The sequence below is a fragment of the Parasteatoda tepidariorum genome, chromosome 2 (genome assembly GCF_982258835.1).
Source record: "Parasteatoda tepidariorum strain Cologne lab strain chromosome 2, Ptep-v5.0, whole genome shotgun sequence".
NCBI classification, from domain to species: Eukaryota; Metazoa; Arthropoda; class Arachnida; order Araneae; family Theridiidae; genus Parasteatoda; species Parasteatoda tepidariorum.
This window is the reverse complement of record NC_141756.1, coordinates 9,273,984-9,299,964: the sequence shown is the minus strand read 5'-3', so window position 1 is coordinate 9,299,964 and position 25,981 is coordinate 9,273,984. Positions and strand designations below refer to the sequence as shown.

General features: G+C 26.3%; 1 protein-coding gene across 1 annotated transcript; it reads right to left on the bottom strand.

Annotated features, from left to right (window-relative positions):
• Positions 1-776: 776 nt before the first annotated feature.
• LOC110282086 (uncharacterized) lies at positions 777-24,007 on the bottom strand. Its single transcript, XM_087156847.1, has 4 exons — positions 13,130-24,007; positions 11,352-11,417; positions 5,063-8,051; positions 777-2,003 (listed from the first exon to the last, which is right to left on the bottom strand). Exons 1-3 carry the CDS (start codon positions 13,146-13,148, stop codon positions 7,750-7,752), a joined length of 387 nt encoding a protein of 128 aa, XP_087012973.1. The 5' UTR covers positions 13,149-24,007; the 3' UTR covers positions 777-2,003; positions 5,063-7,749.
• Between the last annotated feature and the right edge of the window lie 1,974 nt (positions 24,008-25,981).

Genomic DNA, 25,981 nt, shown 5'->3' with positions numbered 1-25,981 from the left:
AGTAATAAATCACTTCATATCAATGCTCTAATAAAACTGCTTAAAATGTAAACCTTGTAAATTACTAAATATAAAATTAACAATACATATTTATTTTTTTAAATAATATTTTACTTAAGTAGCATTAGCTAAATGAATAATAAAGTATGAGATAAAAAAACTTGCTATAAAAGACTGTTACTATTGCATTAAACTTAGTTTAATGTAAAATTAATTTAACATGGTAAACATTAACAGTATTTTAGAAATTTAATTTAACTTTTTTCTTTTAAAAAAGAACTAAAAAAACAAATTTTCTTGATATTTATAACAATCAAAATTTAAATGTAAAAGAAACTACATTAGCAACACATACTATTTAATTTTAAACTGAACGTTTTTGTATTGTCAGGTTACGCTGATTTAAAACTTTCTATTCGAAGTTAGAAATCTTAAAAAAAAAAGGTTTTAAATTTATAAAGTTTAACTATAGAATTAAGCTTCACAGAATCTAAATTAATATTGGCCCCCCAAAACCTGATATTATTTTGAGTTTGTCACCAGGCCATAGCTATCCCTTTGCCTCTCACAATTATCTCAATTAAGCTTAGTAGACATTCAACATGTGATCTTACACACTACTTCCAATATCCACATGATTTTCCACATAATATAATCGACTGAAACAAATAAGTTAGTTATTGAGAGTATGATACAGATTTAGTTGTATATCTTATCGAAGATTAATCACTAAAAGTATTAAAAAAAATGCATATTGTACAAACAACTCATTTAAGTCAAGGCATATAATTTCTTTATTTAATTTTCAGATAAATCCAAATTAACATTTAATCAAAACAAGAATAAAAACATGAAATAACACTCAACAAACCTGACAGTTTAAATCACTGCTGCAATCAGTTCATCATTGTAAGATTGTTCATTACAGAGTTTTGAGAAAACACCCATTTTAACATACATTTAATGTTTCAGCTGGATCCCAAAATAGCTCAAGCATTTGTAATGCAAGACATTAGGTTTTGTAAATAAAAAAAATATATCATTGAATTAGGATAGAATATGTCAGACTAAAATGTTAAATTTTTAAAATAAGTAATTGCAATAGATGTTAGAATCATTTAACTCCAATCTCAATAACTGATAACTGTTACTGACAATTTTAAGACTGGTTACTTTCCAGGAGTAATATAGGAATTTTCCAAGTTTCTGTAAAAGAAAATGCAACTTTCCCTGATTTTCGGAATTGAAATAAAATTCCCTGACAATTCTAGGTTTCTCCTGTTCTCCCTGACCAGTGGGAGCCCTGTTCTATAACATTTTCAAAACTAACAAAGCAATTTTATTTATTTTTTGTTCTGTACTAGTACTACCTTTGCTTTGTACTAAATCAAAATCTTTTTAAAATTTGTATCATGGAGGGGGTGAAATCAAATAATTTTTGGGTTTTCTGTGATATTAAGTCTATGGGGGTTCGAGTTTTAAAACTGGACTTACCTTTACTGATTACCGAGACTATTTAAATGCTAATCAGGTCTGTTATGTAACGCTTGCTTTATTATTATGTTGTGGTATTCACAGTATCTTTAAATCAAATTTACTAATCTAGCCTTATTAAAAGTCAAATTTAAATTTTGTTACTACTCAGAAAAATCTTCCTCAAAAAACTTGTAAAATTTTGCAGCAATGATCTATTAAGCATCAAATTATAAAAGCTAGAAAAAAATGGAGAGCTAAAATTTTTCTTATAATTATTCAATAATCCTCCAATGTGTGAAATTTTTCAAAACATTCTGGTAAATGCAGAGGTATTCGACACTTTTTGCAATGCCAGGTAGTTTCACTTCTTTTATTGTTTCTTGAACACACGTAGCATCTCTTCGCAGGACGTGCTTTTTTACGACTGGGTGGTATATGTTCAGGAAAATGTGCCCACTTGATTGCTTGCAGCCGTTTGGGCAACTGTTGCTCATATAAATCCAAAGGGGCCACTTTACTCTCTGACACTATAATATACAAAATGCAATATAATTTCAGCTAAACTAAAAACAATACAAATGATATTCATCAACCCTACAATGTATGGAATTATAATGACACATAGCAAAACAAATTTGGATAAATAAAAAATAATTGAAAAATTTAAATTTTAAACTAAACCTTTTAAGTTTATAAATATAACGGAACATAGTAGGTACAAAAAAAAATTATTGAAAATAAATTTTCATGAAATATTGCACAATACTCAGTATTTTGAACTCTTTCTCTTATAGAAGAGCTTATGTCTAACCGTGGTGCATCGGGGGATAGAAAATTTGCCTCCCAATGATGTGACTCGGGCCTGGTTTGGGTATAAAATTACAAGGTTACAGAGTTAAACTTTGTTAGTCGTAAACTCAGAATTGGGTTGACTGTTCAACACCGGTTATAAAGGAGTTTGAGCATTATAGTTCATTTTGCGTAAATAGCTTTCCATGACATCATACTCTACTTAAAATTTATCTTAATGATGAGTAGGTCATGTGACCTAATCAAATTAAACTAATAGAAAATAATGTTTTTAATAATTACACTCAAAATTGAGAAATTTTCCTTTTTCTATTGTCCCAAATATGATTTTTTAATGACACACATAAACTCATTACTCAAGTATTTTGGGTAATAACTAAATAAAAAACAATTTTGGCCAGCATAAGTTTTAAATTAGAAATATTTTACTGTAGAAACAATGAAATAAAATAATTCATGGCAATGTTGTTGGATTTTTGTTGATTGTTGTTGGACAATTTTAGTTAAATTAATTATACTAAGTGCTGTTTGTGGTTATTATGAAATGTATTTCTCTTACTTCAATTAAGCATAAACATGCTTCTTTGCATAGATGTATAAATTTGAACTGTAATTTGTTGTTTCTTTACCCTTACAATGTAGTATGCATTGTAAGGTTAAAGAAAATCGTTATTGAGAAACAATATTGTGTTATGAATTTCTGTTTTGTACTAGACAATAAAATTATTACAAATGTTTCAAGATTTACATTGCCAAAAAATCATTGAGAATATAGAATATTAGGCATAAAAAACAATACAAAGCAATAAAAAACAATGTTTATAACAAGATCAATATGGTAATAAATTTCTTATTTTAGAATAACTTGTGAGAAACGTAAAGTAAAATTACTATAATTCACAGGAAAACCTATTTTAGCTCTTCTTCTATAACTCCCATCATAATTATCTGTTTTCATAAAATAGTAATGTTAAATATGTATTTTAAAAGAAATAACTTTTACTCAATTTTAAAAATTGTCATAAAACAGCTTAAAAACAATACAAATATGTATAATTAAAAACTACATGTAGAAGAAAATGTTACTATGTACAAAATTAAATGAATACAGAAACATCCTTTTAATTTTTTATCACCCATTTTAAATGAATTAATTAGCTTTTCATCCAATTTAAAATTATTAAATATTAAAAAGTACACTAATTTTTAAATGTGAAAATTTTTTCAAAAAATTAAATAAATAAAAAGTTTTTTTTTAATAAAATTAAAAACATTTTTAAAACACTGAATGTGATTCTAACATTATAATTAGTAGTAATAATATAAAATGTATTTTATATTACTAAACTAAGATTTATAATTAAAATTTCAGAAAAATTTTACAATCTAATATTTAATAATAGCATTAGATTTAGATCAAGTTTCTAATATCAAAATATAGAGATTAAAATGTTTACAATTCCTAAATAATTAAAACTCAAAATTACAAAGACCAGTTTTTTGTTTAGAAAATATACCAAGTTATAGGACATGGGTGTAAGTAAGAAATTTCTTATTAACTGTATTAGTAATGAATATTTTCATATAAACGCTCTAACAAAAATCTGTAAATTATAAAATACAAAAAAATTAATAATATATATGTAATTTTTTAATAAATTTTTTTAATCAGCGTCAACTGAATGAATAATAAAACACATGATAAAAAACTTGCTATAAAAGGAACTTAGCTTAATGCAAATTTCAATTAACATAGTAAACATCATAGTATTTTAGAAGTTTAATTTTTTTCTATTAAAAAAATAAAAATCCAAAATGCCATTAACAAGTTTGTTGACAAAAAAATTAGTCATCCCCTGGGACATTAATGCAGATTAAAAGCTTTAATCATAATCTGTCTTTCAAATAGACTGAGGAGAAGATTCAGTACTTAACAGAGGCAATTTCTATAGAACCTATAAGCAAGTTAGACATACAAACTGAAAAAGTTGTCATGGGTCAATCTTTTGCATCATGGCATTTTTTACTGCTGTTCTCAGTGGCTGATTTGGTGAGGCATATGTGCCCAAGGCCTCAGGTTGTGAGGGACTCATTAGCAATTGCTCAAACATTTTTCCATTTTAAACAATTTGTCATTCAGCTTTTTGTGTCATATATACAATTTAAATGCATATAAATATTTTATGCATAGGATAGCATTGTGTGAAGGAATTTTATCAAAATAATTATTTAATAAAATTTCCACCATATCATTAATCTCCTTCAAGCATTGAGTCTCTGAACAAATGTATCCTTGCAATTCTTTACTTTCCTATTGCAAAACATGGGAGAAAACATGTTTTTGAAAGCATTTAAAATTTTGTAAAAAGTAAGGACTGACACTCAGAGGATAAAAGGGTTCCTTTGTCGCTAAAAAGTTGAGATTTATGATGTGCTGTTTTCTAGATATGCAAATCTCTTCCTGACTGTTCTTATAATGTAATTCACACATGCTACATTACTTCCTAAAGCCAATACCACTGTTTAAAATAGTATAATTTATATATTGTAACTTTAACATGATTTTAGATCAAGCAAGTTCTTATATATACCTAAATTTATCAAATTATCACAGATAATTTCATCATTTACTACATTTTTTTAATTACTAAAGAAATGCATCAATCTTTTTTGTATAGTTGATCAAATAGAATAAAACATATTAAAAAATCCACTTTTTTAAAATGCATTAAAAGAGAATGAAAAAATTAAGAACATTTTTTATTATTGAATGCACCTTAAATAAAAGAAGTAAAACAATTATTATTTTTTACTGCTCAGAGTAGAGTTTTGGAAACAAATGAACAGAGTTTTCGTGACGTAACATGTTGACTTTCTGGGTAAATGTCTTGCCGCAGAACTTGCAAAAGAAAGGACGCTCTCCTGTGTGCTTCCTCATGTGTTTCTCAAAGTTACCTTTATGGAAAGTAGTGTATGGACAAAAAACACAAGAGCGGAGTAAAGTTTCAGGAGCAATCAACGACTTTTTTGAAGAATCTTGAAAACCTAAAAAGATTTAAAGATAAATAAGTCAACAATAATTATATTAAAACACATAATTATAAGTTCATTAAACATGGTTATAATTTTTTGATATTTTCTCCAATTTTGCTAAATTTAATAATTTAACAAATATTATGATCAATTAAGTGATCTAATTAAAGGAACTCAGAAAAAGAATGTTAGTATTATTCTCCAGTTAATTCAGAAATTATTTAATAATTTTAAAATGATATAATTAATTAGATTATTGGAAGCTAAACAAAAGTATTCAGAGGTAGAATGCTAATATTATTCAGACTTTAATTGAAAACGAATTTGAACTCTTATGAGATCAATCCGGTGATCTAAGTTATATCAAGTGAATTGAGATGTAAAATTCATATCATTCTCAATTCAATTATGAATACATTTAGAAATTTACTTTTTATAGTGTTCATTAGATAACTGAGGTTAATCGAAGAATTCTGAGGAAAAAGAATTGAGTATTATTCTGAATTCAACTATAAATTTACTCCTATATTGTATATTGGATGATCAGAAGCTGATTATGTGAATTCAGAGTTATAATGTAAATTATTATTCAGAATTTAATCACAAATTAACTCCTAATATGTTGGATCAAGTGAATTCAAAGGTAAAATGTGAGCATTTTTCTCAATACAATTACAAATTAATTAATATGTTATGGATTGGAAGATCTGAAGTTCAACAAATAAATTTCAGAGTTAATTAGTTTTACACAGATTACTAATTTTAGACGCTACTGGTTTGTTGTTTATAAATTGTGGAACAAATATGGTTCAACTGAAAGGAGTAGGCAGTCAAAAAATTTTATTAAAAAAGTGATAACAATAATTAGTAAAGTTAAATACAAGATACTTTTAAAAAGTTTGTGTTAGTCAAAGGGAAGTCATAATTAAAAGTAAGTTTAATCCAAATATAAAACATTTAAAGAAACCTTTATGAAGTGGGTAAAAATTAATTAACTATTAAGTAAAAAGAACTGATTTAAAAGCAGTTTAAAAAACAGGCAAATAATTTTAAGCAATTCAACAAGTTTATCAAACACAGAGAAAATTGTTTTAAACTTACAAAAATTGAACTACATAAACAAAAAACAAGACACAAATTCTAATAGGATAAAACAGAACGGTTAAAAAATATTTTTAAGAATAACAACCATCACAAAGTAATAATATCTTTAAATCATTACTTATAATAATATTAATGCATGTATGACGATTAATGGAGACCATCCTTATGATAAGCAACATAAGCACAAGTTCCATTTTGTCAAAGTAAAAAAATTAATTTCAAAATATTTTAAATAATTAAACGAAAAAAATATTAAAGTAAAACTTGACATTATACCTGGTTCAATTTTGATCACAGGAAAAACTTGATTAAGATAATCTTCACACTTAAATATTTCATGATTTTCTTACACATTCATGTTTCAGATTGATTTTTTTTTATAAACCAGTCTTAGAACCAAACAGTGATTGATAAAATTTTCATTTATAATTAATTCATATCTTCAAAAACTAAGAACAGCCCTTTGCTTCAATTCGATTTAATTTAAGATTTTTTTATTTTAAAAGAAAGAGATGGAATCGTGTAAGTAGATAAAAACCCTTACAAATGAAGCAAAGCAGATTTTCCAGACCTTTTTACAGTCCAAGAATAGCCACCTTATCCAACAGACTTGAATACAATGAATTTTTCTTTTTGGTGCATTTTGGGGACATGATTTAAAGTTTCATCTCTATAAGACTCAAGCATCAAAAAAAAATTTCTTTTTTGTACAAGGAATGAGATAAAATATTACTAGGTGCATAGCTACTCATAACCAAAAAATTGGCACATGTTTACAGTCCTGGATTAAGGTCTAAGGTTGTAATTTTTTAAATTTGCAGATATATAGCCAGAAGTAATATCTTTTTCAGAACTTGATATTTTAATAAGCATTAAAATTTTAAATTATATATGTTCAAGTAACTTTTTACAACCATGCATTAAAAATATTACCTGCATATGCAATACGATTCAGGATAATGAAAACTTTAAAGTTTTCATCATATACAGAAATGTTGATTCATAAAAACATTTTAGTTTCTATTTAATCAAATAAACACTGATAACAGCTTAAAACACTTTAAAGTTTTCCTGCAATTGAAAGTTTAGAGTGCAATCTGTATCTAATGTATTTCTTCTTTGCTTCCCGCATACAAAGAAATGTTGATACATGAACACATTTTACTTTCTATTTAATTGTATAAACACTAATAATTACTTGTCATGAAAAAGCAGTACAAAAACAGTTGTTTTAATAAACAGTCAAATGAAACAAATGCTAAGAAGAAAATGTACAATTTTTACAGTACTGATAAAGTTTTCAGAAACAAAAGGGAAAAAAAGGTATTACAGGTTATGGTCCAACATATGAATACCCAATGACGAGGCACTACGGAAACATTCTTTACAAATATGGCACATTAACAGTCTTGATTGTGCATGAAGATTTTCATGAATAAGCATATTTTCCTTTTGAGTAAACTTTTTTTGACAGTAACTACAAGAGAAAGGTCGTTCCCCAGTATGTTTTCTCATATGCCTCTGTACGTTACCTTTATAGAAAGATGAATATTTGCAATAAGAGCATGAATATTTAGTATAGCCTTCAGCCAATGAGGGATCCAAACCTTCTGGAATCTTCGTTGAATCTGACGTATGAAAAAAAAAGAATGTCAAAAGCATTCATAGCAGCAATAATTAATAATAATAGACTAAATATATGTTATACAACTTGCTTTTCAATCTTTACAACTTCTTAGTTTTTATTTTATTAGAAAGATACAACTATAAAACTTTTTTTCTGCAAAAGAAAAGGAAAGCTTCATTAAAAAATAAGAGAGTGATCTGGTGTCAAAGTCCAAGCTTTTTATTTCTTTCATTTGAAACACAGAATTTAAATAGTAAAAAACATATTTAAAAGTCCTGTAATATTATGCATAGGGAAAGAATAGTACATACTATATCATACCTGCCAACTCTTCCGGATTTTCCGGAAGATTTTATTTTCATATTTAAAGTGGTAGTAAGAATATACTATTTTTTCTTTTATAAACTTAATTTTTAGATGATTTTGATCACCACTATTCTTACAAAAATTAAACACATATATTAATATGCGTTACTATCATGATTGTTAACTTCAGTTTTCTCAAATACAACGTATTTGTTTGCTTAAAATTGAAGTTTTAATTCCATTTTAATACCACTGGAAAAAATGAAAATGGGAAGGATTAAAAGTTGGCAGGTATGCTATATAACTTATAAGAGATTCAATAAAAGCAATAAGGAAAATTATAAACAGTATTCTAGCTTTCTTAAGGGATGAAAAAAATATAATATATAGCAAGGCTAAAATAAAATAAGGAGGCAAATCTAAAATAATTTTACTGCATTTCATTATTTCAGTGTTTGAAAAAAAAAGAGTTATTAAGAAACAAAATAAAAAACACAGTTTTCAAATTGCCATATGGTTCGTTTATTAAGTCACTTGGCTACTTTTGGTTATGTCTCTCAGTGCATGCATTTTCATTTCACTCATACTTTCCCCTTCACTGCTATGTAGATTCAGTTTCAACCAATTTTATTAAATTCTTTAAGATTTAAAATTAAGGATTGACTTGTATTGTCATAAAAAAAAATTTAGCAACAGTCAGTGATTCAGTTTGCCTACATCTCAGCAGAGACATTGAAATACAAATATCAAAATATTAATTTACTTTTTCTAAAAAAAATATTTATACTAACAAATACTTCGTAAGAATACATTCTAAGAATATTCTTCATATATTGCAGAAAAACTACAATAAATTAAAAATTAATTTAAATTTTGTGCAACCAACAAACCGAAAAGAATTTTCCCGAAAAGAATTTTGATAAAATAAACATTTAAAAAATAAATTAAGTATTAAAATGTATAATTAAAAACATACTAATACTTAAACGCATTGAAATTTCTCTACAAGGGCCACAAAGCAAGCTAGATTCTTGGACGATATTTTTCAAGAAACTATTGGTAGTGGAGTTACGTAATCTAAAATTTATAGAAGGTTAAAAAAAGTCAGAGGGTCAAAATTGTAAATGAGGAAACACGTTCAAAATGTTTGCCTGGAAAATAGGGTTCTTATTCTAAATATTTTTTAAGCAAAACGAGAAACAATTTTGAAACACTAAATTTTATTTTACTAGTTACAATATTGTGTAGTGAAAAATGTTATAGTACATAACTGTAAAATAATAGAAGATAGACTTAAGAAGGAAATAGTACATGTTAATAGAACAATAATTATAAGAAGTATTTACAATTTTTATACTTGATTGAATGTTATTTATTGGCAAATACTCTTTATTCAATACTAAATTAACAAAAAGGAACAAAGGTTTACCTAGAATATTTTGCATTCTATGTCATATGCAAAATAGAAATTAAAAAAATAATTGTTTATAGTAAAGATTTCTTATTAATTAAAAATCAAATGACAAAATGTTACAAACAGATAACAGACCTACTAATTATGTCTTTAAAAATTATATAAGAAACATACTATGACATTTAAAAAATAGAAATTGTTTAAGATTCTATCTTGAAAGGCTAAAAATAATAATGATATCATATATATAGAATATTTTGTATAATGATTAACCGTTTTAACTTGAGTGGTCAAAAAATAAAGTGCAACTGGTGATATTTTCATCTTGTTATAACATGATAATCAAATATCATACAAATACAGTAAACTCTGGATATATCCAAGTTGAAGGGGCACTAAAAAATTTTCGGGATAAGAAGTTCAGAGCTAAATACGTTCTAAAAAGTAGAAAAATTTATTCTAAATTAGTCATAAAACAAAGGAATAATTACATAATGAGGTTTTGAGAAAAAAACTCTTTGACATAGGAATTCAAATTAACATTAGGTGGATAAGTAGGGAAAAATATTTTTTTTACATAATAAGGTTTCTAAAATATAGAAGTTTGAGATATCGAGAATATACTGTACTTAAGATTTTACAATTGTCATTAGAATAAACTAAAGCTTTTTTTTCATTATTTACAATGGAATGAAATAGAAATGACAAAAAATATGAAAACTAATAATAAAAGAAACTATCAGCAATTGAAGCAAATAATTTTTATAAAATTTTTTTTAAGTGAATATGGAACAATATTTTGCTGAAAAAAATCAATAAGTCAGTGATTGATTCAAAAACATATTTAATTATCATGTGAAAACATGTTTAATTATATTGTTATAACATGCTTAGTTATCATGAATGATTAAAAAACTAAGCATAACAATTACTATTTTGATGCTCACATAACTTGATTATCAGATATCAAATATGTAGAATATTTTGTTCATAACAAATCTAAGCTCATCAATAAACCAACTAATTATTTATACATGTAAATTATAAAACAAATAAACAAAAGCAATTAAGAGATGAATAACATTAAAAATTTCAATGCGAATGGTTAGAAAATAAAGTTTAACTGGTGCTATTTTCATAATTGCAATAGCAAGATAATCATATATCCTAACATAACAGTACAATCAGATATAACATATGCATATGTATAATAGAAAATAATATTATGCATAACGTAAAATACTTATACAAATGCAACTTTGTAAATGTTTTGAGTAAATCTAAAAATTTGGGCTTATAGAATTTTTAATAGCTTAGTAAGTAAATTACTCAATTCATTAGATTTTGATAAAATGGATTCTATGGGCTATTGAGTTTACTTATGTACTATATTAGCAAACACCAAGGCAATGGTTCAATGTTTTAATTTTCACACAAAATCTCGGTGGCATTGCTTGTGGGACCACATATGGTGTTTTTGAGCAAAAGTTTTACCGCACACATCACAGTGGAATGGTCTTTCACCCGTATGTTTCCGAAAATGTTTAGTCATAGAGGATTTATAAATGGTTGAATAATTACACTGTGGACATATATGTCGAGTGCGGCCAAAAACCTTCTTGATGTAGGGTCTCGCTATTTCAAACACTGAAAAAGAAAGAAAAAAAGAATTGGAGTCAAATATGACAAAGTTATTTTTTTTTTAAAAGAAAGAAACTTAAATGCCATGAGATGAATTCTAATTTGCACAAAATGAGTTTTCAAGACAAATAGATGCATATTTATTGTAGTTCCACACAAATGTTATAAAAAGTTTTTTTAAAATCATATAAATGAACATTCAATTTCTTAATTATAAGTTTCTGTATTAACATTGCATCAATAAACCCAACTTAATAATGAAAGCTTTGAAAAGGAATCTTTGTGGCTAAAATTTTACTCATTCTTAAATACTGTTTTAATAACTATTGACAAATCCAAAATGAATATCATCAATAGGTTACTAAGTCTATTGAAATAATGAAAAGAATATTTATTTTTTTTAAAAAATTAACATAATTAGACAATATTGTTATACATATCAATGAATATTAGAAGAAAAATTAATGCCATAAAACAAAATTTAGCATAAATATCTTCCTCAGAAACTGACAAATAGAGCCATAAAAAATACTTTTAAAAATATTTTAATTAATCCTTTGAATACATGATTTGAATTTTTCCTCATTCATTCAGGTAACATTTTAATGCTACGAACTGAATAAAAATCATCAAGAAAAGGATGCAAAGAAAAATTGTAATTTATGCACAGAATTTTATAATACCATGGGTAAGTATTAATACTGAGATGATTGAAAACTTGTTTTCCTTTACGATCAACAAAAACTTTACAAATTTAGCAAGCATTAAAAATAATCGAACAATTAGATTTCAGAGGCACAACTTTAGATCAATATTTATCCTCATCTTCTTTCATTTTATCTTTATTTCATACTCTGCATCTGTAAGCACCACCATTTTCCTACAATGTGATGGAGATACAGATACACAACCTCTATTATTATATGAATAAATTTACTAATTCAAATCCAACTAAATAAACTGAAACACATTTTGAAATTAAAAAATGAAAAAGAACCTTTCAATTACATATGAGTAGATATTTCATGAAATATCAAGCTATGTTTTTTTGTAAATCCTCTACCAGATATTCTACATATAAATGGTTTTTAACTATTATCATTATTATACGAATAGGTGCACTCATTATTATATGAATTCTTACTGTTATTGTATGAAAAGATTTATTAATTCAAATTCAACTAAATACACTGAAACACATTTTGAAATTAAAAAATGAAAAAGAAATGATAAAGAACCCTTCAATTACATATGAGTAGATATTTCACGAGATATCAAGCTATGTTTTTGTGTTAATCCTCTACCAGATATTCTACATATAAATGGTTTTAACTATTATCATTATTATATGAATAGGTTCACTCATTATTATATGAATTCTTATGAATAGATTTATTAATTCAAATTCAACTAAATAAACTGAAACAGATTTTGAAATTAAAAAAATGAAAAAGAAATGACAAAAAACCTTTCAATTACATACGAGTAGACATTTCACGAGATATCAAGCTATGTTTTTGTGTAAATCCTCCACCAGATATTCTATGCATAAATGGTTTTTATTATTATCATTATTATATGAATAGATTCACTCATTATTACTATATGAATTCTTCATATTTTTATATGAATAGATTTACTAATTCAAATTCAACTAAAATACATTTTGAAATAAAAAAATGGCAAAGAAAATAAATGATAAAGAATCTTTCAATTACATATGACTAGATATTTCATGAGATATCATGCTATGTTTTTGTGTAAAACCTCTACCACATATTCTACATATAAATGGTTTTTCTCCAGTGTGTTTTCTCATATGCTTAGTCAGATCTGATTTGTACAATGTTTGATATGAACAGTGCGGACATGGATGAATCATAGGAGATTTGATCTGAATGATGTTTCTGTCCATTTTATTACAATCTGTTCTTCTGAAAACTTTTTCTAACTCCTTGATTCCTAAAAAGAAAGACAAATTAAAGCCTCTTTTAAAAACCAGCCAATGCAAAATGACAATTAATTAAATACAACTAAAAATGATAGTAAGAAACATAAATAGCTGTTACACATATAGCTATTTTGACCGCAGAGTGATGTGAATTTACATTCTTATTATTCACATAGTTGAATTGCCAGCAGGCTCACAGTAAGAAAAGAATAAAGTTTTTATGTTTTGCCTATCTTTATATGTTATTTCGTTGTAAGACAATATCTATTCTAATTAAAAAATTATCAATATTGGTTAATGGAAAGCTTTAGTTTGAACAATGAAAATTTTCATAACAGAAGTAAACAATGTCAAATGTGTATATTTATCCAAAAAAATATGTTTTAATCTGAATATGCATTTACGTATATTATAAGAGATAAATTTAAACCTTATAAAATATTAAATTAACCGTTGTAATGATAAACAAAGACATATTTTGCAACTAAATATTTAAATTTATTGAAAGTGTATATTCAGTTAAAAACAAATATACTCACATACATAGATGATTCCTCAAATATATAATATAAAACTACATACATATTCATTAATACAAATGAAAAAAATGAATTGTAAAGCTTAAAATTAGTTAGGTCAATAAATGTCTTATATGATTCAGTGTTGTAGCACTATTTAAATTGACGGTCATGGCAGAATAGTAGTTAATACAGTACAGAACCCGTTATCCGGAAATCAGAAAACCGGAACGAAATTCGATTAGTTTTCCTGCCATTATAAAAAAATTTTTTTTTTCCTCATAGGATTTTAGGATTTTTCGTTCTTATTTGAAAGATGTTTACCTTACCATCATTTTGGAAATAATCATTAGTGTATTATTTCATCGTTTTTTCTTCTTTTTAAGATTATTTCCAATTTTTTTTTTTTAGTTGGGTTTAACTATAAAAAAAACGGGTTTTTGTAGCGATTCAGAAAACCGGAAAAAATCAGTTATCCGGAATATCGATGGTCCCGATCGTTACGGATAATCGGTTCCCTACTGTACTATCATAAGTGCAGCATGAGGGGGCACACTTTTTGTTTTTAGATAACTGTTCATCTATTTTAAGTTTTATACCTTCTTTAATATACAAATATGCATACATATAAAAAAATAAATAGGTCTATATATATAAAACTTAAAATAAACAAACACTTACCTATAAACAAAAGTGTTCTCACACTACGCCTATGACTACACTATTAAATAACATACTATTTTAAAAACAAATATAATTACAAAATTCCATCTAAAAGACATTTTACTTTAAATTATAGCAGCCAATAATGTTTGTTTATATATAAAAAATTTTTTTTCAATATATTTAAATGTTAATTAACATTTTGCACTTATTGTGTAAAACTATTGCCTGACTGAGATTGCGAAAAATGTCTTTTATACTTATGAGTCAACATTGAGTGCTTTTGACTAAATTTTTTCTCACAAACATCACATTCAAATGGCTTTTCTCCTGTGTGTGTCCTAACATGTCTATTTAGAGCAGTGGAATAATAAGTACTGTAGGGACAATATGGACAAAAATGTCGACTTTGAATCAATGAACTTGTCAGCGATGAGTCGATCATTTTCACTACAAATGTGCCTGAAAAGAAGCAGTAAAGTTTTTATTAAATATATGCCAAAAAAGGAGTGAAAAAACACATTAAATGGAAATATAAAATGAATATACGTGAAAAAAATATTTTGATGTTTAACCCTTTCGAGCCGACTGTCACATATATGTGCCATCAAGAAACGCGCTCACTTCCCAACCGACACACCCGCGTGTCAGAGAGTATTCTCGTTCACCCCCGACCGTCACTTATTTGTGCCAGCGTTTCGGAACGTTTTAAAAAATGAAATTTCTTCCAAAAGATGGCATTGTATGTCCATATGGTTTCAGATACATGTAGATTTGACCTTCTACTCAAGATGAAAGTACAGTCACGTGGTTTTTAGGGAAAGGAGTGGAGGGGGGGAATGTTTTATGAGGGCTCTTTAAATTAGCACGCGATATTTATTTACAGTAAGTAAGGGAGTTTTTTTTCTCGCGCTACTTTCGATTTTCGGATTAGTTTTTAGTGGATAATTAGATCTTGTAGGCTTGAATTTTTTTCTTTTTACCGTTAGAATGTCGAAGCGTCGAAAATTTTTGACTGAGCTGGAAATAGAGGAAATTATGCAAAATATTTCAGATATTGATTCTGAAACAGATTCGGATAGTAGTGATAGTGACACTATAATGAAAATAAAATGTGTAAAATATACATTTAAACAAGAAATAACTTAAGTAAATAAAGTAGCCATAGAAATATATATAAAGCACATGTCACTTAAATACTCTACAGAACAATATTAAACAACGCGGTGATATTTCGGTAATTTCATGGAATTAGGCTTAACATCGAAAAACCCTCCGGCCCAGGGGAGACACACGCTAGAGAGACTGCCGGCCTCAGCGGTAAGCGCGCTTTCACGCTTTGCGTCGCGAAAGGGTTAATGTGCTTCAAGTGCTGATTCATGGAGTAAAATTTATCAGATTTAATACCATATAGTGAATATTCACAGTAAGTTTTTTAAACAAAAAGATTTATATACCACTTGTTACAATCACACATTACAATCAAAATAAAAAGAATCTAACAGAGTAAAAATGACTAAGGCTTCTCAAATAAGGTGGCTGGGACATGTAATTCAATATAGCAATGAAAATTCTGTTAAAAATAACTTTCCTAACACCAGAGGGAAAAAGAAAAAGAGGGAGACCTAGAACAAGATGGTTGAATAAAGTAGAGAATTAATTAAAGGACTTGGGCGTTAATAGATGTAGAAATATAGCATCGAATAGATCAAGATGGGGTAAACTTACTGAGGCAGCCTTGGCTGGTAACCGGCTGTAGTGCCTAAGAAGAAGAGCTGATCAACAGGTAAGAAAAAAATGGTTGTTGAAAAAGGTTAAAGTGATCTTAAAATAATGAAATGTTAGTTTTAATTAAATAAAATCATACTGTTACATAAAAATAAAACTATTAATATAAATAAAAAAGTTTTAACAAGTCTGGTCATAGAAAACTCAGTTCAAATGACAAATATAATAATTTAGTAAAAATAAATTAATAAACAATCTGAATTGTCAGGCACTAACCTCAATCTTCATCAAACCATCAATTCAAAGTTTATTTGATTACATTTTATACATTTTGAATAGAGCAAACTTTATGATTTTTCTATCTATTTCCAAAAAGATTTGACATAACAAGATAATGAGAAGAAATACTTCTACATAGGAATTTAAATTAACATTAGGTGGATATATAATGTCAAGAGGAAAAAAATATTTTGATATAACACGGTTTTCGAGGTATTGAAGTTTGAGATATCGAGAGTGTGCTGTAGTTTAAAGGTATAGTTGAGAGGAAATATTTGTAATGATAATAAATTTAAAAAAAATTCCCTCACAACATAAAATATTAAGATTATGATTTACCCTTAAGCTAAGAGATTATGGTTCACCCTTAAACTGTATGACTTTAACTTTCTTAACATTTGAAATTTATAACTACAGTTCATAATTGTTTAGTACAATTTTTAACATTAATTTAGTTAGAAGTTAACAGATCATGAAATCAAATAGGCAAAAAAAAACAAAAATAAAAAACAGATCACACACAGTATTTGAGACTGATATGTATTACAAGTAAGAGGTGATTGATTTTAAGATACATTTTGATCTTATGATATTTATAAATCCAGTACCAGTCAGAGTTGTACAGTCAGAAAAACAAAAAAAAAAAACCTCAAATTAATTTGCAGGCAAACAAGTAAGTTTTTACACAGTAAGAAGCAATCTTAATATATGATCGACTAAAATATGCTAATTAATTAATTCAAATCAGGAAAAGACGTACTTTCAATGAATAAACATACCTTTAGATCATCATTAGTATTTTGCAGAGCAAGTTTATTGCCAAAATGTAATGATTTGCACAATCAGTTCAGTGATATATCAAAGAAGGAAGAAACAAATTAGCAAAAAAAGGTAAAGTAGTCAGATTCATGCTTCGTATATTAAAATTACAAAGAATCTTCAAAATGCATAATCTAAAAAAAAGTTATTGAAATATTTTACGCTGTAGAATGATAAAAAATTAGAATTTTTTACTTTTTAATTTTTTAAACATATCAGAGAAACTGACTTTGTGAATAGATATTTTTTGTGCTTATTTTTTAAAAAAACACATTTACTTACATTTTATTTCAATAGACAAACTAGAATTGTAATGTATATATATTTTAACATCATTTTTATAATGAAAATTTTAATGACAAAGTTAAAAGAAGTCATACCTTTGAATTCTGCACAGGAGGTTACACATTTCCAAAAATATTAATTTTTTAGTCTTTTTTTTTTTACACAACTTGCTCGAATGAAAAAAATACTAATTGTAACTCCATACCTAAACCTTATACTACAAATTTTATAATAAATAAAAACTTTATAACTTTTATGAATTTTTTCTCTCCATGAGACAAGTCTGATAAAGCTATCATCTTATTTATTGGTCAGATAAAATAGATTATTATTGGACAAATGAAATTGACAATATAAACTTACAAAAGGGAAAAAATAAGGCAATCTACTGAAGCAATACTAAGTTCTAACTCACTTTAAATATTTTTAAAACTAAAAGTTTACGTTTATCAATGCATGAAATTTGTTTTGCTTTTTTAAACTTACCCATGCATGAAGGGAAAGAAAACAAAATACCTTATTTTGACCAAAAGTAAACTAATTTAAAAATTACTGGTCTTGAATAACAAAGTCATAGTTTAAATGATACATATTTGTTTCGTAAGCCGAACTTAATCCTCCTAAGTGCTTATACTATATTTAAATTCAATACAGGGCTTGTAATACTCAAAAAAGGGAACATTTTGATTTATCATTTAAAAATAAATTTCAAATAAAACAGTATGTATTTAACAAGAATTTATTGCAAAAACTTAAATTAGCACTCATAATTTTCTTTACGTTAAAGTCAATCAAATTTGAAAACGTAAAGCTAGTCTTAGAACAAATGTAAAACAGATAAATGGAAAATACAGTTCATTAAAATTAAGTGTTGACATTTTATTAATAACATAATGTAGTAGTAAGCCAAGATATAATTAAGCAAATGCATAACAATAACTATTTATTTTAATAACAGCATATGGAAAGCATTTTATTACATAATTAAATTATAATCACAAGAAAAATATAACACAAATGTATATAAAATTAAATCAAATATTCTACAAACGAGTTACAAATATTTAAAAAAAAAAAAAAGAGAATTTGCTAAGCTTATAAAAAGTATATTTAAATTTGTATGCAATTACACAAAATTTAAATTCCCCCGATCTTTTATAATTAAAAAAATTCCTTTGGTTTATTATTTTAAAACAAGTTTAAAATAAAGCAGCAGGTAATTGTTAAGAATTAATTTATAATAAAAACTTAATTTGCTCATCAAAATTTACTCTATGTTAAAGTCAATTAACCTAGAGTCGGCAACTTTCGTAACTAACGAACAATTTAATTTTATTTTATAACCATCCCAGAACAGCTGACCCAATGTTTGGTTTCATGACAACTAATATTCAACTTAAGAGCTTTGTAATTTTGAACCCAATTCAGAAGACAAGGGAGCTCCGGGATCAAGTATTGGCAGAAATTTGCCTTCGCAGAGGATTTTTGATTAAACTAATGCACATTTGCCTTACAAGACGAGGAAAACCACGTAAACCTCCCACAGTTAGCGTGATGCAAGGAGACTTTAACAGATGATTTGTCTATCACTGAGATTATTTTAAGTCAGCACTGTGATCGGTGCGAGCCGGGTGCGGAATTCATATTGACCGGACATTGATGAGATTCGAACCAGATTGGAAGACGCATGCTCTAAAGAGTTAGCCTCATGAAGTACAACATATAGTGAAATACACAAAAAGAAAAATAAACATTTAGGAAAATCGAAATCTTTGAACACAGGATACAAAGTTATTAAGGAATTCTGTTTCTTATTTTGTGCAGTGCCTAAACAGGTGACAATTAATATAATTATTACAAAATCTAAAAAATCTTCAATTTCTAATAAATTTAAGATGTCAAATTATTAAGCTTTCAGAATAATGTCTATTATACTTATGAGACAACATTGAGTGCTTTTGACTAAATTTTTTCTTACAAACATCACATTCAAAAGGCTTTTCTCCAGTATGCGTTCGAACATGTTTATTTAGAGCAGTAGAATAATAAGTGCTGTATGAACAATATGGACATACATGCCGACTTTGAATGCATGAACTTTTCGCCGATAAACCAATCACTTTCACTGCAAATGTACCTGAAAAAAAAAGTTTTAAATAAAGTTTAAAACAAATTTCTATTAACAACATAAGTTTAAAAAAGAGTTTGATTTTTTACAAAATAGAAGAAATGAGCAAATAAATCACACGTTTTACAGGTATTGTAGACGGGAAATATTTTCAAAAATTACTAAATTTTATCTATATTATTTCTGACGTTCTAATTAAAAGCAAAAAATATATTTTGGTATTTTTAGTTTTAAAAAAACAGTCTAATTGTTACATTAAAAAATCTGTTAGATTATCAGTATTATGTTTGTACTAAAATGCAAAATCTGAAAATAGTAGTCTGAAAAAGATTTTTTTTCCCATTTTCAAAAATGTATCTTTTATAAGGAATAATATATAACTGCAAATTTCAAAAAAATATTGAAGATTTTACCTTTAAAGCAAATTCCGTGCTGTATTTCATAGCCATAAATTATTTAAATGCTAAATATAATATTTTTATTTAACACAGAATAATAAAAAAGTATGAAAAATGTGTTTAATAAAAATTCTGCATTAAAGGATTAACACTTTTCAATTTTTCATTTTGTATATATCCAATCAAGTTAAGGAGATTTATAAATTAAGGTAAAGTAAAAAAAAAAATTTTTTTTAAAAACCAATTTTTCAATCAGGCTTTGTGAAGTGATAATACTATTCAGGTTAAAAGGGAATCCAAAAATCAGACTCATTGTTTCATCATTACATTTTGTGTCACAAATTTCAAATATACTCATCAGAATCAGTTTCAAAATTTGGCAATAAACTAGACTATGTCATACTCCTTCAGCCATATTTGAAAGAATTCCGCTAAGCACACTCTACATGCCATTTTGATCACAAGCTACAAACAGCTATTAAAAAAAGCAACAATAATTTAAAGATGATGATAAAATAAATTTGGAATTGGTAAAGTTCATAAACAGTTAAATAAATTAAGCTGGTTTACTTAAGTAACATTAGTTCTGGTTATCATGGATGCCACTCTAAAAATACTTCATGACTGAATTTATATATAAATTTTTTTTTGATCACTTAACACAATCTCTATTGCAGCTTCCAGGATAACTCCTCCAGACACACGTCTGTCGTGGCGGGTACTATGGTTACTAGGGGAAAAAAACTTCTAGGGGTGTAGGAAGAATACTTTTGTCTTAATCTTGGCATAGGTTGTCGTAAGTAAACCAGTTGACACCTTCTTTCCTCCTTTCACCCTCATTAGAAATGTGCTCTCGCTTGATATCATAATAGCAGACAGTCCCAGATATTTAGTTTGGAGGAGTTCGCCTCAAAGTCGCACCATAGAGTTGTTTATTTGAATTTTCAGAAATTTATAGCTCACTGACGCCAAAATGTACCTTTCTATGATAAGGGCTCACATACTAAATCAATTACGGAGTTATTTTTCTTCATTTTATTAATTAATTTTTTACAGCAAACAAGATAAAAATAACAGCTAACCTTGTACATCTTTTTACATCAATCACTGAATAATAACACACAAATTTTTTTATACACAACTCTATTTATTTTTTACTGCATCATTATTTATTTTTTATCCTATCTCTATAAATTTCTTTAAAAAAAAAAATAATCTCAATTTAACTCTGGGAAAAAAATAAAAACAAGAAAATTTCGATACAATAATAGCACAAATTTTGTTTAAGAAAGCAGGCTGAAGCTCAATCTCATTTTCATTACTGAGCTACATCGTTACTTCATTATTTTTGTAGTAATTACAATTAAAAATGTTACATTAAAATGCAATTTTTATTTAACAGAAAATAAGTGTTTCCTTTTTAAGAAAAAACAAAAATTTTAATATTAAAAACAAATGGAAAGAAAATATTAATTTATGATACTTAATCTACTGATTATATCGCAAGACTGATTTCAGTCCCCAGGACTGAAAAGTGGCACCCATGCTGATAATACAAAAAAAATATTTCATAACACTCTAGCAACAGCAACAATGAGGTAAGCATTTGCAAAGTTTGTAAAAAAAACAGATACGTGAAACTATTTAGTTTACTAGTCTGAAAGTTCAAAATACACATAGAAAGATGCTCGATTCATTGCTTCATAGATTTGAGTTCATGGACGAATAATTTGTGACTAATCATAGAATGTTTTTGTGTGAAACCTTTCCCACAGGTGGGGCAAACGAATGGACGTTCACCCGTGTGTTTCCTTACATGTCTTTCTAAGTCACTTTTTCTAGAGGTTGAATAAGAGCAAACCAAACAAGAGTGTTGTGCATAATTCTCAACATATCTTCTACTTTGTAACATAACAGATACCTGGACTTCTGAAAAAAGTAAGCAATTATTTAGATCTAATAAATTAGATGAATGGTAACAATTTGTAAAGCAAGTTAAATTCCTCACCTAACTGATTTTAACTGACATAATTTTAAACTTGGTTATAAAATATTAATATTACTGTTTGCAATGGGAAATATTAAAAAGGTCATATAGGCTTTAAAAACTTAAATAATATAAAACGAGCACATAAATAGTCATTGCCAAGAGCTTATAGTTTTTTTAAAAGACAATAACAATAAAGTGATTTAAAATAGATTAGATTATATGATGATAAAAAAATTAAAGGAAATAATTTGCTAATGATCATAATTGAGATATAGAAACTGTTTTCAGATTGTTTTGAAGGAAAAATAATAAAAAATTAATAAAAATTTGCGTGCACAAATAATAATTGTATACACAAAATAATAATATGTGTACAAGTACACAAATAGTTATTTCCAAAAGTCCTCAGCTTTTCAAGACAATAACAATAAATGATTTAATATAGATTAGATTTCATGATGATTAAAAAATTGAAGGAAATAATTTGTTAATGATCATAATTGTGATACAGAAACTGTTTTCAGATTATTTTGAAAGAAAAATAATTAAAAAAGAATATCAATTTGGGTAAACCAATTTGTGTGTGTATATATATATTTACAGATTTAAAACTATTATTGACTTCTGTGAAGGTTTAAAAATTGCTCTTTTAGAAAGACTAGAATGAAATTGAATTGAAAAAATGTGTTTAGTATTTATCAGTTGAAATTATTGCAAGCCAGTGAAGAAAAAGTGAAACAAATTAACGGAGATAAAAACCCTGAAAAAATTCTTACTAGCAACATATGACTGTTGTTTGGAAAAGGCAATTCAGAGGTTTCCATTAATATAAATCATAAGGAAGGCGCTCAGCTCCACAAGCATAAGGACATTTTTCAGAGTTAACATTGTTAAAAAGAGGTTGTTAAAAGAATTTTGACAGGATATTTCCGAATATGTGCCTAAAATTAAAATTCATTCAAATTCAAAAGCAAATGGAAAAATTTTTAAAAAAAAAAAAAAAAGAAAGAAGGGATGCTACATTTGGAAATAAAAATTTACTCTCTCTCTCTTATGATAACAGTAGCACAACAAATAAAATAAGCATGGAACTTCCAAATTCAGAATTAGAAGATTAAAAAAAATAATAGTATTCCTTTTCAAATTGTCCAGTTTGTGTTTTATTTTCACTTTTTAGGCATTCCTATATCAGATATTATTTTATGTTTTATGTGTACGTCGAATGATATTTAATGATTATCGCTGAAGATTGACAAAAGGAGAAATATTTCTTTTGGTGATGCTTTAGAATTCTTTAAACTTACAGTGGATCCCATTATAAACCAACCCTCAACTTCAGTTTCAAAATTCGTGGTCAGCATTTGGAAATATACAGTATAAATATAATTTGGTAGATGATAATTATAGTAAATATTAAATGATTAAAAGAAAGAATATTTTTTTTTGTTAACATTTGAAGAAGGAAAAAAACAATTTTTTTTAATGTTTATTTAACAACAGCCTAAATCTGCATGCTTGTACTACCTGAGGTTACCAAACTATTAAAAAAAATTAACTCCACTAAAATTGAATCCCAGTTAAAACACAAACAATGACAAACTTTTATGTACCCTTTAAAAATAACCAGCAAATCATGAGGAAGAACTAGTTATTCTTCATAGGGATAATGACATTAATGATTAATGTAATACATACATATATATATATATATATAATAAAAAAATGTATACAATGTGGGTATCATTAAAAATTTTGTAAGAATCATTAACATATACGATTATTACAGTCTTAATTATTGATAATTTACGCATAACAAAAAATTCATGTTTGTATATTAAAAAAATCAATTATATTAAAGAATCATTAAAAATAATTTTAAAAAAAATAACCCAACAGCAAATAATGACAAAATCTTAGAGTCACAAAAAAAATTAATTTATTATTAACCAATAATTTTACAATTAAAGTAACAACTAACACAGGTTTAAATTTTCAATTTAACTAAAAACAAATAATATTAAGTAATTTTAATAACTAATGGGAACACTACTTAGTTTTGACACCTTAAAACAAGCTTAAATCAATGATTTAAAAGATAATGTATGGGAAATCAATTAATATTTATCTTCAATATATTTTGCTTACTTTGTCAACACATTGCTTATGAATAACAAATCATTTTAACAACAGATAAAATTAAGAATACTTCATGTATAATTTTAAACAAAATACAACGTTAGTAAAAGTAATCACTTAAATTTTAAAATTTTTAACTTTTCAGAATAATACATATAATGAAATAAATAATACAATTTCTTTTTCAATAACAAATGTTGGATATGCGAACTAGCATTAACATAGGTAACAACTAATCTGTAAACATTTCCCAACCTTTCTAAGTTTTAATGTATTTTTGATGCAGTGATTATATATACTTAAGTTAATTGAAGCTCTTTGTAGTGTATATATCAGCTAATATTACCAGAAACAATTTACATAACAGTTAATCATTAAAAATTGCTGACAGTAAAAAAAACTAGGGAAATAAAGACTCACTTTATTAAAGATCATATGTTTGGCATGTTACATAAGGTTCACACATTAAGCATTTATAACTGAAAGAAGCATAAAATTGGGAAAAGAAAAAAATCCTTCTATCTATCACTAATATAATATAGTTATGAAAATATAAAACTCTGGTATCATTTAATGCTTTTGATAAATGCGCATTTTATTGCATAAACAATTTTAAACATATAACATATTATCAATTATGAAACAAACCATAATTTTCTTAAAAGGTCAATTTAACTCTTCAACTGTTTTCTACTTGTATCAAATTGCAAAAACATTATTTCCTTTCCACTAGAATTCCAAATAGTTCATTCAATTATACTTACAAAAACTATATATTTTTTTTGTCCCTGAATTAAAGAGTGAACAAAGTTAAAGAGTGATAATATAATTGTACACTATATAGATATTAAGAAAAATACAAATAAAACTTGAAAGAAATGTTTAGGGAAGAGTATCGAAATTATTGATTTTTAATATCTATATACATATTTTTCTTACATGGCATCATAAACTCCAGTTGTTCTCTATTTATTGGCATAACTATAATTATTTTTCATTTTGTCAGGTTGTCCTAAGTAACAATTTAAGAAGTCTTGAAAAGTTAGTTATACGTTAAGTATTTACTTAGAATGATTTTGTATCCATGTAGAAATTAAAGCTCAGTTACGAAGAAATTATTTATATTTATTTTCAATCCATTCTAAAATAGCTGCAGAAATTTTAAACATAAACAATGCTGTTACATTAATTATTGGTGACAGAGCTGTGTTTTTTGAGCAATAGCATACATAATGTTTGTGAAAATTGCAACATCATGGCTTATTGAGCATGTAGGGTTCATATTCGATTTGTGATGAAAAAAATTCCCTGACTTTTGCAGGTATACCAAGGTAAATTTCAATGAAAATTGAAACCAAATTTTCATCAGAAAACTTTGATTCTTTTATTTGTTATGAGAAATATTAGATTTTATGTGTAAAAAATATTATTAAATGAGAATGGGACCGTTTCAGTTTGACAATGTGAAATTTTTACAACAAATAATTGTAATATATGCAAGAATTACTTAACTCGAATCTCAATAACTGATAACTGTTACTGACAATTTTAAGACGGGTTATTTTCCAAGTATGATATAGGAATATTCCAGGTTTTTGTAAAAAAATTGCAACTTTCTCTGACTATTCCCTGATTTTTGGAGTTATAATAAAATTTCCTGACAATTCCAGGTTTT